The sequence below is a fragment of the Sarcophilus harrisii genome, chromosome 4 (genome assembly GCF_902635505.1).
Source record: "Sarcophilus harrisii chromosome 4, mSarHar1.11, whole genome shotgun sequence".
NCBI lineage: Eukaryota > Metazoa > Chordata > Mammalia > Dasyuromorphia > Dasyuridae > Sarcophilus > Sarcophilus harrisii.
Genome location: NC_045429.1, coordinates 436,689,024 through 436,707,678, shown reverse-complemented (window position 1 = coordinate 436,707,678; position 18,655 = coordinate 436,689,024). Strand labels below are relative to the sequence as shown.

Sequence of the window (18,655 nt, the reverse complement as noted above, 5' to 3'; positions counted from 1 at the left end):
GTTCTCAGGGAGGTGACATACTGGACTTAAGAGTTTGAAGACTCAAGTTCAAATCCAGCTTCAGACACTTAAGAGTTCATTTTTAGGTAACTCACTTAACCTCAGTTTCCTCTACTATAAAATGAGAATAACAATAGAATCTGTTGTTATGAGGATGAGATGAGATAGCATGTATAAAGTGCTCTGAAAAGTCTATAGTTCTTTAAATTATTATTATTATTACTAACTATAGTTAGTAATTTATTCAGGTGCCCAGACAAATGTGGGTTTAGTTTACAAGTTACAACAATGTGGCACCTAAAAATACTAAGCTGAGAATGAGAAAATGGATTCAAGACTTTGCTCTCATCCTCAGTAGTCTAATCTCTAAATTGGAAATAATTTTATCTCCCCCTTGTTGCCTCAAAGGCTTATAGTGAGGATGATTGGTTACAGATAAGAAAAGTCCTGAAAAGTGTCTATGAGAGTTGAATTCGGTTTCTCTATGGTTGAAAGACAAATGACTTATTTAAGATCACATAGACAGCAGATAGCAGAGCCAAAAGTTTCTTTATTGGGAGTTCCCTATGTAAGTGGGGGAAGGATGAGTGAGCCTTGGATGATGTAATCCCTGAAAGAAGCTGGGAGCCTGTTTCTGGAAAGGTATGAAAATGCGTGACAGAAGTACCTGGTCCCCCAGTTTGGAGCATGTGTAAACCTTTTGTAACTGGTCCTGGTCTACTAACCATGTAATGAAGAGACAGACTGCCATCACTGACTGGCCAAAGTAAGCTGGTCTCTCTTCAGTGACTATGTTCAGGTGAGGAGGCTGGGAGTCCTCCCTGGGGTCCCTAGTCTTTATTTCTCCACCAGGGGCATGTGGCCTTTTGTCTCAGAGGTGGACATAATGTGCTTGAAAAGGTCAGAATAAAGCTGGAGGTCACACTGAGAATTCTGGGAAGACAGATTGGAAAGAGATAAGTCAGCAGCAGGCCAGGAGCAGCAGAGGTAACAGGCCATTCTTGTCAACTGGGCCCCACTGGGGAATGTTGTGTAGAAACTCTGCTGTGTGTGAGCCCTCTCTCCCTAGAGCTTGTGGTAGAGGGGGATGTTTGTCGTTTCTGTTCTTGCCATGTCCTTGCAGAAATAGCTCTTTATAAAAACTAATTAATGTTGATTGATTAAAAGGAACTGGGGGAGCTCCTTTGTGGGAGGAAACACACCAGACTGGGGAGGGGGAAGAGTTTCAAGACAATAGCACAAGAGAAGGATCACCCCAACCTCTTAGGGACATCCCTCCCACTTCCTCCATCTGTGGGAGAGTTGTAGCCAGTCTTTCTCTGGAACCCTGTCTGCTGGGATGAGCGTGTGGGTTGGGAAAGGAAGGCCAGAGGCTTTTACATCCAAACCAATGGAAATCACAAATCTGGTGTAGCAGGAAAAAAATCACAGTACCCTCAATCCTCTAACATGCAGTGAAATGGAAGGGATGGGACCTGGGAATTACTTTTTACCTGGTCTCCTGCAATTGAAGAATGCTCTGAAGCCTTCAAAGGGACAGTTCTATTGCCTGCAAAGGCTCACTCCAGCTTTTAGTGCATTCTTGGCACACTGCTTTTTGTCACTGGAGAGAGACCCAGCAAGCCACCAAATAAGGCTCCAGAACTCCTTGGCAATGGAGAGCTAGAGCTTCTAGGATGGTGCAAATGAGGAATAGGCAGAACAGATTGGTGACTCCTGCAGGAGATCTCTTCCTGCACACCAGGAGGTGGAAACCTGGATCTGTTTGCTCTTTCTCTCTCAGGATGCAACTGTGTCCATATAAGAAGCTATTTCCATCATGTTTGCATCAGAACTCTTCCAAGGCCATCTGGTATTCAAAGGTGCACTGATGCCTTCCCAAACCACAAGCTACAAACCTGATAAAAACACATCTATCATCTCCTTGCTCTCTCTCTGAAGGCATGCCTTTACGCCCACTGATTCCCCCCTTTTTGGGGTGTGTTTCATTTGGCTCTTCTATCAGTGATTTCTGATATAATATGCTCTCTCTGCCCTCCCCCAGAACTGAATTTGTAGTAACAACAAAGGAAAACAGTTAGACAAAAACTACTTATAAAGGGACCACATCTGATAAGGTATTCAACATTCTGCTCTGAGAGTCCTCCACCTGTGGGCCAAAAGGACAGAGGTGTGTCTCATCTGTTCTTTGAGACAAAGATTAATGAATAGAAATACTTGGGGTTTAACTTCCTTTCATGCACATCGTTGTTGAATACAGTTCCTTCCACTTCTGCATTTGTTCCGCTGACTCTTTTCATATACAGTGGCCCACATTTCCCCAGATTCCCACCCTCACCATTCATTATGTCACAGTCACCCTCTCTTACACTCCCAGTACCACAATTTGCCCAGCCATTCTCCAGTGGATGAACACTCACTTCACTTCCTGGCCTTTTGCACATTCCCAGGGATGCATTTCCCTTATGAAAAGGGTTCTGCCAGCACAGAAATGAAAGAAAACCATTCATTGATAATCCAAGAGAGGCAGGTGCTGGAGGTGGGGCGAGAGAACTCAGGTTCATGGCTACTTACCAGCGGTGCAGGCAAACCATTTTATCTCTTCAGGGTTATGTTCCATCATCTGTAAAGCCAGGAGCTCAGACTGGAAGGGTCTCTAAGGTCTCTTTTAGTTCCCAGTCTGTGATCCTGGGCTCCACCAGCATAATAATGGAAAGAACTGGTCTTGGACCCCAGACAAGTGTTCTCAGGTAGCTTACCTTTGTTTTGTCACAGGCCAAGAAGAGTTGTAAAAACCTTTGTCTTGACATGTCACGTTTCACTATTTCCAAGAGGTCATCTGCACTCAGGCAGAAGTGCTTCAAGAAGTCTGTAAACATTTCACTTGTTAAGTCCTTGACACAAGGAAAGATCTCCTATCAAGGGAAAGAGAAGAATGGATTGATTTAAAGCCACAATCTCCACTAGGAATCCATATTTATTATTTTTTATTACAGCTTTTTATTTACAAGATATATGCATGGGTAATTTCTCAGCATCGACTCTTGCAAAACCTTCTGTTCCAACTTTTCCCCTCCTTCCCTCCACCCCCTCCCCCAGATGGCAAGTAGATCGATACATATTAAATATGTTAAAGTATAAGTTAAATACAATATATGTATACATGTCCATACAGTTATTTTGCTGTACAAGAAAAAATGGACTTAGAAATAAGGTAAAAATAACCTGAGAAGGAAAACAAAAATAAAAGTGGCAAAAACAGAAGGAGTGGAAATGCTATGTTGTGGTTCACACTCATTTCCCAGAGTTCTTTCGCTTCATTATTGGTTCTCTTCATTACTGAACAATTGGAACTGATTTGGTTCATCTCACTGCTGGAAATGGCCACATCCATCAGAATCGATCATCATATAGTATTGTTATTGAAGTATATAATGATCTCCTGGCCCTGCTCATTTCACTCAGCATCAGTTCATGTAAGTCTCTCCAGGCCTTTCTGAAATTGTCCTGCTGGTCATTTCTTACAAAATAATAATATAGGAATCCATATTTCGAATCATCTAATCGAACCTGGGGCAGTAAGGAAACTGAAGCACAGAGTTGAGGGACTTACCCAGCATCACTTGAGTGGTAAGAAGGCAGAATCAGAATTTGATCTAGGATGCTCCTGAGAAGATCCCCTCAAAAAACAAGAAACTGGAGGGCTACAAGAGTATTTCTCTGTACCAATTCACAGTCAAGTTAATGTTGCCCTGGAGGAGGCTTCCACACCCCCAGGCTTCCATACTCCCTCTTTTAACTGGTCTACTAGGGGGGGCAATGTGTTGAGATGACTGGAAGCTCTGTGTAACTTTAAGCAAAAAATTTAATCTTGTTGAGCTTCAGTTTCATAAACTGTAACATAAAACTTAAAGTCATAGATCAGAGCAGGAAGGTCATCTAGTCATATCCCCTCATTACTGAGATGTGGAAAGTGGGGCCCACAAACCATAGTGACTTCCTAAGGTCACCCAGCTAGTAAGTGTCAGAGTCAGCATTTGAACTAGAATCCTTTGGTTATTATAGCTGAGCCATGACTCTCACTTCCTCAGAAGAAGTGACTGATTAGCCCCTGGTCATCCTTTCTCATCTCAGGATCTTGAGATTCTACCATCAACAAACAATCATTTCCGAAGAATTGAGCATTTTCCACCTTCTTCCCAGGTCCAACCATTGAGAGTTGGAAAAAAGATATAACTTAATCCAACCTCCCCTCCCTCATTTTACAGACATAACTGAGGGCCACAGAGGATCTTGATGACTTGCTCAGGGTTTCCCAAATGGTAATTGAGAGAGAGGAACTGAACCCAGACCCTTAGTCCCTGAATCCAGCTTCCCTTCCACAGGACCAGTCTATCTCATTGCCAAGGAAAGCATTCTCGAGCAGTGGATATTTTTGGCTGAGCCTTCTGAAGTTGATGTGAGAAAAAATGATTGATTTACAGGAACCGTCTTGTTTCATTTTCATCGTTTGAGAAATGACCCCAAAGCCACTTGACAGTAGGGATGCTAGTAAAAAGAAGATTTATTTTAAACTCTCTTCTTAGAGACTCTTTAATGCTTTGGATCTATAGCCTATGGATTCTATGAACAAGAACAGCCCTGCTCTCCAAATGTGGGCTGGATGACATCAGTAACATCCACTGCCAGAAAGAACCACAGTCCCTAAGCCTGAGAAGAATGATTGGCACTTTTTCCCGGAGTGTGCTTCTGAAAAGGAAAACTGACAGCATTCAGGGGCTTTGTGCTCCTCCTGGCCTTCCTATGGCTGAGCAATTGAGATTCTGAAGCCTGAATATGATCCTGGAACTTCATTTGGGCCTTAGCCTCAGTTTCCTTATTGGCAAAGTGAAATAATCCTACTCTAGTTTTTCCAAGAGGTTCTGACCTGTGAATTCATCAACATACAAACAATAAGTAAAAGTAAAAAAATCATGTAAAACAATTTTAGTTGAAACTTTCTCTTAGCTATTCCCAGTCTCAATCTGCTACTATTGCTGCTGCTGCTGCTGCTACTAGTACCACTACGACTACTACTAGCTGTGGGACCCTGATTTAATCTCTTGCTCTTGTTTTTTTCATCTGTGAAAGGGAGACAATAATACCAAATACTTCCCAAGACTGTTTTGAGGCTATAATGAGTGAATATTTGCAAAGCATTTTGAAACTCTTAAAGCACTACAGAAATGCTAATTATTATTATTAAAAGCAGTCATTTTTCTGATGGCTACTACAACATTTTTTGGGGGAAATTTCATTTAGAAAAAAGACTATTCCATAGAACTATCTAGTACAAACACAGGTTTTTGCATTGTTCCCAGCCCAGGTCTTTATGCCTATGATCATGCCTAGAATGTGGTCTAGCTCTTCACGGGGGGTCCCCTTCAAAGCTGAACTCAAATGCTGCCCCCAAATGAAGATTTGCTGCATCTTTCTCCTTCCTTCCAGTTAGAACACTGCCCTCCTCCCAGTTCCTTCATGTTGATTAGTGTGTGATTTTGCATTTAATCCTCTGTTCTTATTGTCTTTAATAGAATGGAAGATGGCTGAGAGCAGGAACTTTTTTTTGCTTTTCCATCCCTTGCCTTCGTTGCTGGCACATGGGTACTTCACAATGTCCTCCTCCTCACCTTAGCCTGGTAGAATCCCTTACTTCCTACTGAGTCTCATATCACAAGATCTAAACAAAGTCCTTCCTGATCCCTCCAATTTCACCTCTCCTTGTTCCCCAATCACCTCATTAAAATGTTCTCCATATATTGAGCAGCTAGATGGTACAGTGATAGAGTGTCGGGCTTGAGGTCAGGAAGACTCAGCTTCCTGGGTTCAAATGTGGCCTCAGACTGTGGAACCCTGAGTAAGTCACTTAACTGTTTGCCTCAGTTTCCTCATTTGTAAAATGAGTTGGAGAAGGAAATGACAGTTTCTTTGCTAAATAAACCCCAAATAGGGTCACTGAACTCTCTCCCCATTAGAAACTAAACTCCTTGAAGCCAGGACTTGGTTCATTTTGTAGCTGTATCCCCAGAATCTGGCACATGGTACAGAGTAGCTGCTTAATAAATATCTCTGGTTTGATTAGAATTGAACTGGACTGAATCCAATTTCTTTTTTAAACATGATTCGACATCAGCATCCATCTCCACCAGCCATCTGTTAGAAAACTAAACTGAGTTAAACACATTGACCTCTGTGGATTAGATGTGACTTGGGGAAATTCTCCTTTCTTGTGTGGGTTTTTTGTGTTTACTTTTTGCTTTGAAAATCAATGTGCTGAGAATAGTAAGTGCCTGAGCGCCATAGGGAAAGCCCTCTGCTTTCTTGGCAGTTGGTCTCCGTAGTTCTTTAATTGTAGATAAGCTAGAGGTTTGAGGAGGTGAGAGAAGTAGTATAGGGAAGCAAGGCAGACGGTCAAACTCTATCTTGAGTGCTGACTCCCAGGATGCCTCTATAAGATCCAGAGGCAAAGCAGAGATTTTAAGGTTGTCTGAAAACAGGGGATAACAGAATATTGAATTATGTGTGCATTAATGCTCTGCATTCTATATGACCCTGGAGAAATTGTGTATTAATATAGCAGTGAGGAGGGTAAATCATTTTCACAGGCTTCCATGCCTTCATCAGGAAAGTGTTTTTCTTTTTTTAAATGAGTATCAAGAAGCTAATAATAGTCAACCAAGGAGCCATATATACTTAATCATTCAAATAGAAAAAAACACTTGGTGATAAACACAATTAATTAAACAGAAAAGCCTTATTAGCCAGCTATAGTAAAGCAGAAGACCTTGATATATACTGATTTTAGCCCAGAAAATAAGCTTAATGTTCCCAGGAATCTCACTGTAGAAAAGCCCCAGCTTTTATATAGAAAGGAAGGAGGTAAGGGAGGGAGGGATGAGGGAAGGAAGAAAGGGAGAAGGAGGGAAGTATAAAAGGGAGGAGGAGAGAAGAAAAAGAGAATGGAGAAGGGAAGGAAAAAAAGGAGGAAGAGGGAAGGAAAAAGGGAGGAAGAAGATAAGGAAAAAGGGAGGAAGGAGGGAAGGAAAAAAGGGAGGAAGAAGGTAAGGAACAAGGGAGGAAGGAGGGAAGGAAGATAGGGAGCAAGGGAGGGAGGAGGGGAGGAAGGAAGGAAGAGAAGAGAAGGAAGAGAGGGAGGGAAGGAAGAAAGGGAGTCAGTTTTTGGAACTCCTAGCTTCAAGGCTCATCTCAAATGCTTACTATTTCAAAGAACTTTTCCTGAATCCCCAATGAAAAAAGTTTTAAAATATTATAATCCAGGCCTTGTGTTAAGATAAACACAAAAAATGAGAAAAGACCCTACTCTTAGGGTGCTTACATTCAAATGGGAGGATACGGACAAATACAGGGAAATTAGAGAAAAGTTTTGGTCTAGGGAGTCAATTAGGTAGTCATATGTCAAACCTTTTCAAGAAACAAGGATTTGTTTTGATTATTGTCCTCAGAGAAAGAAATAGGAGAGGAATAGTGGTAAGGGTAGGTGTGGGACAACAAGAAGAATGACAAGATGGTTTTCTGGATAGAAAGTGGAATCATTTTGTATCACATGTTTTCCACATTCATTTATTTCTAAATATGGTGTATCACTCCCTAGTAAAATGTAAGCTTTTTAAGGTCAAGGACTGCCTCATTTTTGTTTTTCCTTTGCCAGAGCTCAACAGAACACCTGGCACACAGTAAGTCTTTAACAAATTCTTGATGTTTTCTATATGTTGTACAAAGTCATTGACATTAAAGGGGAGGCTACATGTAACAATGAACAAAATGTGGAATGGGTTTAATGACAGTGGCTCTTTTGGCTCTAATGTATTTAGTTTTTATGAGGGATAAATATATCTCTAGAACTTAGCACAGTATTTGGCACATAGTAGGTGCTTAATAAATGCTTGGTGACTGACTTAGTTTCTTCTTAAAGCTGTCTGCTCAAAAGTAGAAGCTAGTGAACTAAATTCTTTTTGATACAACAAAGAAACTGAAATCTTAGCCTACTATTTAATAAAATCATTCTCTAGATTCATGTTAGCTATGGTGATTTTTCTTTAATTAAATGCAGCAATTTTACATAAAAATAAAAATAATAAACATTTTGAGTTAATAACCACCAAAAACCCTTCTAAAATGAACATCTAAAACATTGTTTTCCTACAAAGCATGCCCACACAAGAGGTACCCCAAACCCCCATATTTATTTGATAGTTGCGTTTATTCTGTTCTTAATTACCTTAAAAGCACTCCATTGCATAACTAAAAAAAATAGTGTTCTCTGTAGATCTATTCTACACATTCCAAGGTTTATAGTATAAACTTTAACTCTTGGGGGGGAAAATAAGAAACAAAAAATGTTTCTGTATAAATGATGTTTTTAAAAAGCCACACAAAGGAGTTGATAATTCATGATAAGATTATAGATTTGGAGCAGGAAGGAAGCTTAGAGGTCATTTTACAAATGAGGAAAACTGAGGCTTGTAAAAATAAGTAACTTGCCCAAAGTCACACAGTCAATAAAAGTCTGTCTCGGGCAGGATTCAAACTCAGGTCTTCTGGACTCCAAGCTCATGAGGCTATCCACTAATTATGCCCCCGGCTGTTTCTCAGTTTCATTCTTCTCAGTTTGACAAGCAGAAGGATGGAGTGATAGCCTCCTAATACACAGTTGAATGGAATCTTCCACTTATATTGGAAATATCATGACAGGACAAAAATCAATGTTTACAGATACTTGGGCCACTGATGGGCAGGACTCTGGCTACTCAGAACTTTTTTCTGAGGTTTCCTCTCTTGTTTTGACTCTTCCAAGATGGTAGTTGGGCTCCAGGAGTGTTAGTTGGGCCATTTCCAGGTTAGTTCATGCCCTCTAAGCCTCAGTTTCCTCCTTTGTAAAATGTGGAGACTGGATTTGACCTCTAAGGTCCTTTCCAAGTCTAAATCTATAAACCTATGGAGGAGGGACTTTAGAACAAACTGGTTTCAGGTGAATGGGAGAAGTCACACCACACTTTTGTCTTTTCATTTGAGTCCAAAAGATTAAATTGCCTTTCCCAAGAAATGTGAGAGCATGGAGGGATGAAGACAGCTTTGTCGACAGCAGGAGAGGTAACAAGAGACTCTGTCTCCACATGGAGATCATTTTCCCACTGCTTCTACATTCTCCCTGGGTTCTCCTCTGCCTTCCCATCCATTCAGCTCTACAGCAGAACTGGGAAAGATTGGAGTATTATTTGAAATTATGTATTGTAATTTCTAGGTAAATTAATGGATTGCATCATTGCCAGGAGAATGTGAGGAAGGCCTCCTGCATGTCAAAAATACACTCTGTGGGGAATTTGTATAAGTGGATAAATGGATAAGGCACTGAACTAATGGTAAAAAAATGAATAATTTTTTTTAAAAAAGATCCGGATTCAAATACTATCTCAGAGTGTCCTTGTCAATAAACAAGTCAGTTAATCTTCCTAATCCTGTTTCTTCATCTGTAAAACAAAGAGACTAGACTGGACAGCTTCTAAACTGAACTGAAGTGATCATCCTGATCTGGGCAAGGGTTGTATCAGATGGTCAATCATGGATTGGTAGTGGTCTGCATCACCAGGGAACTTCTGAATCAATGAAATCTCAGACCCATTTCATCTGTGTGCTTGAGTGATGAACTATTGATTGAAAAAAAAATCCCTTCTTTCCAGTTTCCTGTTTCACCTTTCCCCTCATGTTTACATAGAACAGAGGTCCATACAATAAAATGCCCATTTAACTGAAGGATCTCAGTCTCTTAAGAGAAAGGAAGCAAGGACAAAATGAGTTTCAACAGCTTCATTTAGAAAGTTTCTGGTGTTCAGAAATATTGGTAAAAAAAGGAGTTGCTACCAAAAGTGTGTGAGCGTGTGTGTGTGTGTGTGTGTGTGTGTGTTTAAATGCCAAAACTGATATGATTCCCCATTAAAACCCAGAATTTTGCTGAAAACTCCCAATGTTCCATAGTAAGTAAACCCACAGCTACCTAGCGTAAGTGACTGAAATTAATTTGGTCATCTTAATTAGTACATTTGTTGGCATAGAAATCGTTCCTGACTAGAACCAAAACTTCCATGTAAGTTGGTTGTTCAGATACTATCTTTTGTCATTAAGGAGAAAGAGGAAGGGAATAAGTGTTTATTAAGCACCTATTATGTGTCAGGCATTTGTGCTCGTATATTTTACTTTGTGCCATATTTTATAAATACTTTCTTATTTTATCCAACAAAACAGGGGTAAAAGAGAGGTACATTTGGTTCTATGAGAACTAGTAGAAGAGGAGAGAAAAGAGAAGGGAATGTTTTTTTGTAGACTGAGAAACTGACACACAAAAATGGCAATGATAGAAAACCTATACTTTTTTACGTGTCTTCTTTCACTTATTCTTCTATAACACACATGTAAATTCCAAGATGTTCTAGCTATGAACCCTGAAATTCTTATTTAATCTTAATAGTTCTTGACAGTTCTTTGATTCATAGTTTTATCAATTATAAACTTCAAAACTTTTAAAATATCACATGCAAATAAGCTGATGGACCACAATCTCATGCAGCTTTCATTGCATTTTCATTAATCATTACTCTGCTTTCAAGCAGGACTAAATACAGTCACCTGAGGGGCAATTCTCCATGGCAAACTTGCAATAACTAGTCTTACCTCAATATTTTAATCTGAGAGGCTGTTTCTTCAGAAGTAGATTTTATTCATTTTCCTTATGCAAATATTATATCTGCCCCTTTCAATAACCAACTGTGTACATATGATAGGGATAGAACCAAATAGGATCACTCATGTAGAAACGGAAGTAAGCTCAGAAGCCACCTGGTCAGTCCAAGCTCAACATGATGAAGAGAGGAAAATTGAGACCTCAGGAAGTAGTGTGACTTATACAAAGTCACAAAGGTCGTGAAAATCATTTGAACCCTGATTCTCTATCTCCAGAGGCAATATTCTTTCCACTGTATTGCTGCCCTTCATTCCCCTTATTGCATAATTAATATGGGTATTAACATTTGTGTTAATACATAACATTGTTCACAAAGGCAATATAAGTAAAATTGACAGAAGGTTTTTATGCAGATATTGAATTACTTAATTTCTCACCTTTATAAAACCTTCTTCATCTGTCTTATCTTTCATTGATGCTACAAATTCCATTGGATGATAAAGTTCCTCTGGGGGAAAGAAAGAGAATGACTCCATTAGTTTGGTTGTTAATGCATTTTCCACATAGGCTCTAATTTTTAAACCCATTGGTTTCTTCTCATTATTAACCAGTACTTGCAGAAAATATTGCCATTGAACTTAGACACAAGCAAAAGAAAAAATTGCTTTTTGGTTTTAAAGACCTCTGATTTTATGAGTTTAGAGAACCTAGTGAGAAACTTACACCAAAGAAAACCAATTCATCTCTGCAACTTACACTCTTAGAAAGTTGCCTATGGCATGGGAAGTTCCCCAAACTCAAGCAGCCAGTATAGATCAGATGTAGAAGTCTTTCTGACTCTGAGATCAATTAAGTAATTTGATTTTTTAAAAAAAAGAAGCAAATGATCAGCATAAAAATCAAAGAAGGGTGACTGCACTACCAATGAAGGGAAAATTGAAACAATGATCAGGAATTATTTCACCCAACTACATTCTAATACAACTGACAATCCAAGTGAAATCGATGAATATTTACAAAAATATAAATCCCCCAGATTAACAGAAGAGGAAATATTTAAAATTAATTTAATAATATCTTAGAAAAAGAAGTTGCAAAAGCTTTAAATGAATTCCCTAAAAAAAATTCTCAGGGCCAGGTAGATTCACAAGTGAATTTTACCAAAGAGTTAAAGAACAATTATAATATATAATATATTAGTGAATCAAAATAAGTAGTGTTTAATAAACCCAAAGATCCAAGCTTTGGGGACAAGAATTCACTATTGGACAAAAATTGTTGGGAAAATTGGAAAGCAGTTTGGCAAAAATTAGATATAGATCATTATCTCACATCATATATCAAGGTAAGGTCAAGGTAGTCATATACTTTAGACATATCCTAAGTAAAGCAGTAGAGCATGGAAAATGTACTTGTCAGAAAAATGAATAAATGAAGAACTTATCATCAAACAAGAGTTAGAGAAAACCATGGGAAGCAAAAGGATTAATTTTGATACTATGAAATTAAAGATTCTTTTTTGTTTGTTTTTGTTAAAGATTCTTTTCAAAAACAAAACCAAATGCAGTCAAAATTAGAAAGCAAGCAAGAATATAGGACACAAACTTTAGAACAAGTTTCTCTGATAGAGGTCTCATTTTTCAAATATATTTTACATTCTTTTTTTTCAATATGGCTAACATGGAAACATATTTGGAATGACTTTACATGTATAATTGACATTATATTACTTGGATTCTCAAAGGATGGGGAAAGAGTTGTAGAAAGGAAGAGAATTTGGAACTCAAAATTTTGTCAAATAAATAATGATTTTTTAAAAATACTCATTGCCTCTTTTACATAGCATATAGAATCCATCAGCAAACATTTACTGTGGCTATTAAGTACCAGGTACTGCGCTGGGAGCTGGGGATAAAAAGACATGAACCAGTGCCTGACCTTAAAGAGAGTTCACATGCATATAGCTGGAGAAAGCATGAACATATGTGGTATGTACAAAACACATTTAAATTAGATAAATTAAGTTCCTTTGGCAGGGAAGGCACCAACAGCTGGGGCAACCAAGACCTCACTTGTGCAGGAAATGGAACTTGATTTGAGTCTTACAGGAAAATAGGCTTTCTTTACAAAGTTCCCAAGAGAGAAGGGAGTATATTCTTGGCATAGATATTTACTGCAAAGAAGGGAGATTGAATGTGGAAAGAGGAATAACAATGAAGACTAGTTTGGTTGGGCCACAAAGTATATATATAATGGAGTACTTGAAAGAGAGAATTCTGCACATCAGTGATTTCTTTTGATTGCAGAGAAAGTACAGGGCCAGAGTAAGATGGACTTGAAATAGCAAACAGAGGAGGATGTCTTTGATCGTAGAAGTCAGGGGAAGCCATGGGTCTTTATTGGCTGGGAATGAGGCTGACATCATCAGGACTACACTTTAGGAAAATAATTTTTGATTGGAATGAGGAGAGACTTGAAGCAGGAAGACCAATTAGGGAGCCATTGCAAGAGTCCAGGTGAGAGGCACCAAGGGCTTGAGCTAAGCTGATGGCCACATGAGAGCAAGAAAGTAGAAATGACAAGAGTTGGTCATCAACTAGATACAAGGGGTGGACAAAGGCAAGAAGTCCAGGTGAGGGCTGGATATGGAAATTTGGGGGTCATTTGCATAAAGATGAAAATCGAAGCCGTGGAGGTTGCTGAGATCACCAAGAGGCAGTTTAATTTAGAAAGCCAGAAGAAGAAGGCTCAGGACAAAGCCTGGGCATATGTCACCACTAAGGAACAGGATACAATTACTGGTCTGACAAAGAGGAATAAGAAGGCATGAACCAAACAGCAGGACAAGTGAGTAACGTCAGGGAGGAGATGATAATCAGGAGGAAGTGTTGGCCATGATAACAAAAACTACAGAGAGACTAAGAAAAATGAAGACTAGAGAAAAGCTCATTGGATTTGGCAACAAAGAAATCATTTTTATCTTGGGCAGAGCAGTTTTACCCAAGTATTTCAGTCAGAAGCCATACTGCAAAAGAGTGTAAAATGATTAAGGGTAGACAATACACACAAGGGATTCTAGGAGTTTGACTGAAACCAAGAGAGACGGGGGGATGGCAGGGTCAAGTGAAGGGTTTTTTTTTAAAAGAGATGGGAGAAATTTGAGAATGTTTGTAGACCAGAAAGGAGCTAGGGGAAAGAGCAAAGTGAAGATTAGAGAAGGGAAGAAAGATCAGAGGAACAGACTCCCAGAGGACACAGATGGAGATGAAGAACTCAAGTAGGAGAGTTAAGGCAAGGAGAAAGACCACCTCATGGTCCTCATAAAGCCAAGAAGGAGTGCAGAGGGATGTTGAGGGGACTTGAATTGTGGAACAGGGGATAAGATGTGGCTAAAAAGGGATAGACACCATTTCCTCAGTACCATAAGAGGTGAGGTTCTCTTCTAAGTGAGGAGGCAAAGGTCTGTTGTAAGTAGCTTGAGAAGAGAAAAGAAGGTTTGGAATAGATGTTATGGGGAATCTGATAAAGTCCATCAGAAAAGAGCAAAAGGGTCACCATGCAGCAGTGACGGCCCAGCTGAGATTATATAGCACACAATCAAGATCAGAAATGGTATTTGTGGTAGGCTCAGATGGTATGGTTTCATGACTCTCTTCAGCAGAAACTAATAAAAGTGGGAAAGGCAGGCGGTAGAGTGTAACCCAGAGTCGGGGTCTGGCAAATCATGACATGCAGCAAGTGGAGAAGGACAGGGTATTCTGGAACCAGCTTGAACCAGCTCAGGAGAGTCAATTGCTACATTTTCAATGCATTTTCCCTTTGGGAGTTAGCAAACCCACAAATCAGGGACTGATTCTCTGTTTTGTTCATTAATGAAGAAAAATGTTGCTAATGCATAAGATGCTTGCCATTGCACTGAGAACAGCAGAGAATGCAAACTGGCGTGTGAGGTGGAGGGAAGGGCGAGAGGTGGAGGGCCAGAGCTAGGACCCCCAAACAGTAAGAGCTCCAGAAGTTAGGCTACTGATACGGTGAGCACAAAGCGAACTGAGACTGACTAAACTTTACATACAACCAAAGAGAGCCTGACAAAGCTATTTTGCAGAATAAGTGCAGGTAAGTTGGCAGTTACAACTCCAGAGTTAATTTAGCAAGAATTATGTTCGGCTTAGCCAACTCATTTTACCCAAGATAAGTTTTGGCTTGAAATCCTGGAAAAATTGGTCTATTTTATCATTGTTCCAACAAGATTCAGAAATTCTGTTTGCTGAATTGTTTATTCATTTAATTGACTAGAATTGGCCAATTCTAACCACCAGGGGGCATCAAAAGCATTCCTGAAATGGAGGAACCCATCTTGCATTTTCACTCTCCCATGGCCTGGGCCAAGCAGGTGGCTTGTCTCGACAGGTAGGATGCTACATTCGTCACCTTGGCCGAGGTTGTGGGAAGTTCTTGGGAAGTCCATGAACAGTTTATTTTGTGCCAGGAATGAGGAGACCCCGGACCTGCTGGGGCACTGATCTAAGAAGGGAAATGCCACAGGGACTGACTCCATCTCTTCCCGAACAATTTTGTTTCCTTCCCACAAAGCCTCGGAAGTCCTCTGGAGTAGATTCAGCTCCTCAGGGCTTTGAGTCAACTGAGGTTGGATCAATTACTGGATCACAGAATTCAGGGTCCCAAAGGCCTGGAGAGACTTACACGAACTGATGCTGAGTGAAGTGAGCAGGACCAGGAGATCATTATATACTTCAACAACAATACTATCTGATGACCAGTTCTGATGGACCTGGCCATCCTCAGCAACAAGATCAACCAAATCATTTCCAATGGAACAGTAATGAACTGAACCAGCTATACCCAGAAAAAGAACTCTGGGAGATGACTAAAAACCATTACATTGAATCCCCAATCCCTGCATTTTTGATTTCCTTCACAAGCTAATTGTACAATATTTCAGAGTCTGATTCTTTTTGTACAGCAAAATAACATTTTGGTCATGTATACTTATTGTGTATCTAATTTATATTTTAATATATTTAACATCTACTGGTCATCCTGCCATCTAGGGGAGGGGGGGGGGTAAGAAGTAAAAAATTGGAACAAGAGGTTTGGCAATTGTTAATGCTGTAAAGTTACCCATGCATATAACCTGTAAATAAAAGGCTATTAAATAAAAAAAAAAAAAAGAATTCAGGGTCCCGAGTCCCAGAACCTCCAGCTAGTTGCCCTGGTGGGCAACAGGAAGCTCCACCATTATCTGAATCAGGCTGGGATGGGGTCCATCTTAAAAACAAATGTTGAATCTTTAGAGGAATGAATCAATAATGGAGTGGAGGAGAGAGGCAGGAAAGCCGTGTGTGCAGCGCGTTAGCATCAATTAATTGGCCTTGAAGAAGAGGGCAGTAAAGGGTTTCGGGGTGGGGAGGAAGAATTTGGACAAAATCAAACCCAAGCAGATGGAGAATAAGATGACTAAGGTCAAAACTGAATTCTGGAGGGAGAGACAGGAAGTCATAAGCTGAGTCTATGTGAAAAAGGTCAAAAGAATGAGGAAGTTCTGAAAGGAAGAAACCTCAAAGCCCCTCAAAATGGTCAGTTTGTGTTACAGAGGAATGTATCACTAAGATGCTATCCTTCCTGGCAGTGAAGAGATACTTCCTCCTTCCCCCTCCCCACCCCTTCTTTGAAGCTTCTACTTTATAGCTGTTGATTTAAGATGTCCAAGATAATCATTCCTGGGTAGCTGATAGACATCAGGGATCTTTTCCACCCTACCCCCCTACCCCCGGCCAACAATGCTACTTTTGGAGCCACTTTATTTGGCAAGTTAGAGTAGGTCCAATTCATTTAATAATGGTAACTAACATATAATGCTTTAAGCTTTGCAAAGTGATTATATAACTATGTATTATATACATAGGTCAGTGTACATACATACATACATATGTGTGTGTATGTGTGAATTTGAAATGTGTGCAAAGCACAGAATGGAAGTGGCCCAAACTATAACATTTGACATTTGTTTATTAGGGATATGCTGGAGCTGCTTATAGAGGTTGAAGAGTCAATTGTTAAATTTTCATGTGAGTATGCCTTGGAAAGGCTACAAATCAGGAACTGATTACTACTTTGTGGATATTCTAGATTCAAGAAAATAATAGAGAATATATTAATAATGTACATTAAACTGAAAAACGTGATGTACCTTTTTTGAAGAGATGATTGTTAAACATTTGCCAGCAGATTCCCAGTGGATACCCTGGAGATTTGATTGATAAGCACAGACAGACCAAGTCTCAAAATTAGCGTGCATGAAAGGGATGAAGGGACAGACAGCCAGTTGCCCTGAGAATCCTGGCAGTTCAGAACAGGTAAGGCAGTAATGGTTGACATCCACAGCACCATTTGATGGTGAGGGGGAGTCTTGGGAATGTTATCAACCTCTGTATCAACATGAACAGTCACAAGTACCAGTTGTCCTAGAGCACACCTTTAGATAGGTAACTTCTATGGCACAAGGCGGTGACATAAGCAAAGTCCTCTTTTGGCATAAAAGATAAGAGAAATGAGCAGAGCAAACTGACTTCTAAACAAACATTGCTTCCTATACTTATTTACTTACTTACTCCTCTTACTTTTACCCTAGAGACTGGTCTGTTGTGGTTTGTCTCCCTCCTGAGTGATTAATACTTTTGTTCTCTTTCTTCCTCGCCTCCCTGACTCCTCATCTCCTGGTAGGGCTATGCTTCCCTAAATATTGCTGAGGAGTACTGGGAGAGAGGTCTGAGCTTTCCTCATTTTCTTCCAGCCTTGGGGAATTTGTGTTCACATTCTCAACTGAATCATGCATACTCTTTCTGTAGAAATAAGGCCCAAATTCAAGTTTTAGGATTCTACTTGGGAGAGTTACAAGATCATTCATAAAATTAAACAGTGACTCAATAGCCCCCAAGGAGATCTTTAACCTCTTCACTAGAGTGGCAAGAACCTAGCTCAGTAGAAAGAGGAAATATAAAACCCCTCGGGGCTATCCTTTCATGCACACTCTGATATAAAGTAACTACATGGTCATAGACCGTGAGAACTAAGTAATTTATAAAAAGAGAACTGAACTTACAAAATACCACCTGTGCTAGTAGATAGCAAAACATGAGAGTTGAGTTTTTTCTGCTTCCTCCTAAACATACAGATAAAAGTGAAAAAGGAAGAGAAAGGCACTGAGGGAGTGACATAGAGAACATCCACTACCCATCAAGTCTTTTCTTCCATTTTGGCTTTTGAAGTCCCATCTACTTTGCACAACAACACTGGTTGCCCCAGGGAGAAACAGGTTGTTTTCCATTCCATTAAACAATATCTGCCCTGCTTCATGGTCTCAAGTCTCCATGACAACTGCCATGCTATTCCCCAGTCATGTTTCTGCTCTGTTATCCTTCTCCTGGTCCTCCACCTCCAGAGACCCACCTCAGAAGTCCATGGGAGTTTGAAGGAGAACATATATAAGCAAAATGGATGATTTTGATTATATTAAAAGGTTTTTTGTCCAAACAAAACCAATGCAGACAAGATTAGAAGGGAAGCAATTTTTACATTCAAGATTCTGATAAAGGCCTCATTTATAAAATATATAGGAAATTGACTCAAATTTATAAGAAGTTGAGACATTCTCCAACTGACAAATAATCAAAAATATGAATGGACAATTTTCAAATGAAGAAATTAAAACCATTTCTAGTCATATGAAAAGATGTTCTAAATCACCATTGATCAGAGAAGGGCAAATTAAGATAACTCTTGAGGTACCACTACAACTTCTCAGATTAGCTAAGATGACAGGAAAAGATAATGATAAATGTTGACGGGGATATGGGAAATCTGGGACACTGATACATTGTTGGTGGAATTGTGAATGCA

The 18,655-nt window shown here is 39.7% G+C and overlaps 1 protein-coding gene across 2 annotated transcripts in view; it reads right to left on the bottom strand.

Annotated features, from left to right (window-relative positions):
• EFCAB5 (EF-hand calcium binding domain 5) overlaps positions 1-18,655 on the bottom strand; it is a 139,632-nt gene that overhangs the window by 58,624 nt on the left and 62,353 nt on the right. For both annotated transcript variants that reach the window (XM_031967730.1, XM_031967729.1), the window contains exons 7-8: positions 11,173-11,243; positions 2,760-2,915 (exon numbers count right to left, since the gene is read on the bottom strand). In XM_031967730.1, coding sequence (XP_031823590.1) covers positions 2,760-2,915; positions 11,173-11,243 — 227 coding nt within the window. The remainder of the gene's footprint in view (positions 1-2,759; positions 2,916-11,172; positions 11,244-18,655) is intronic.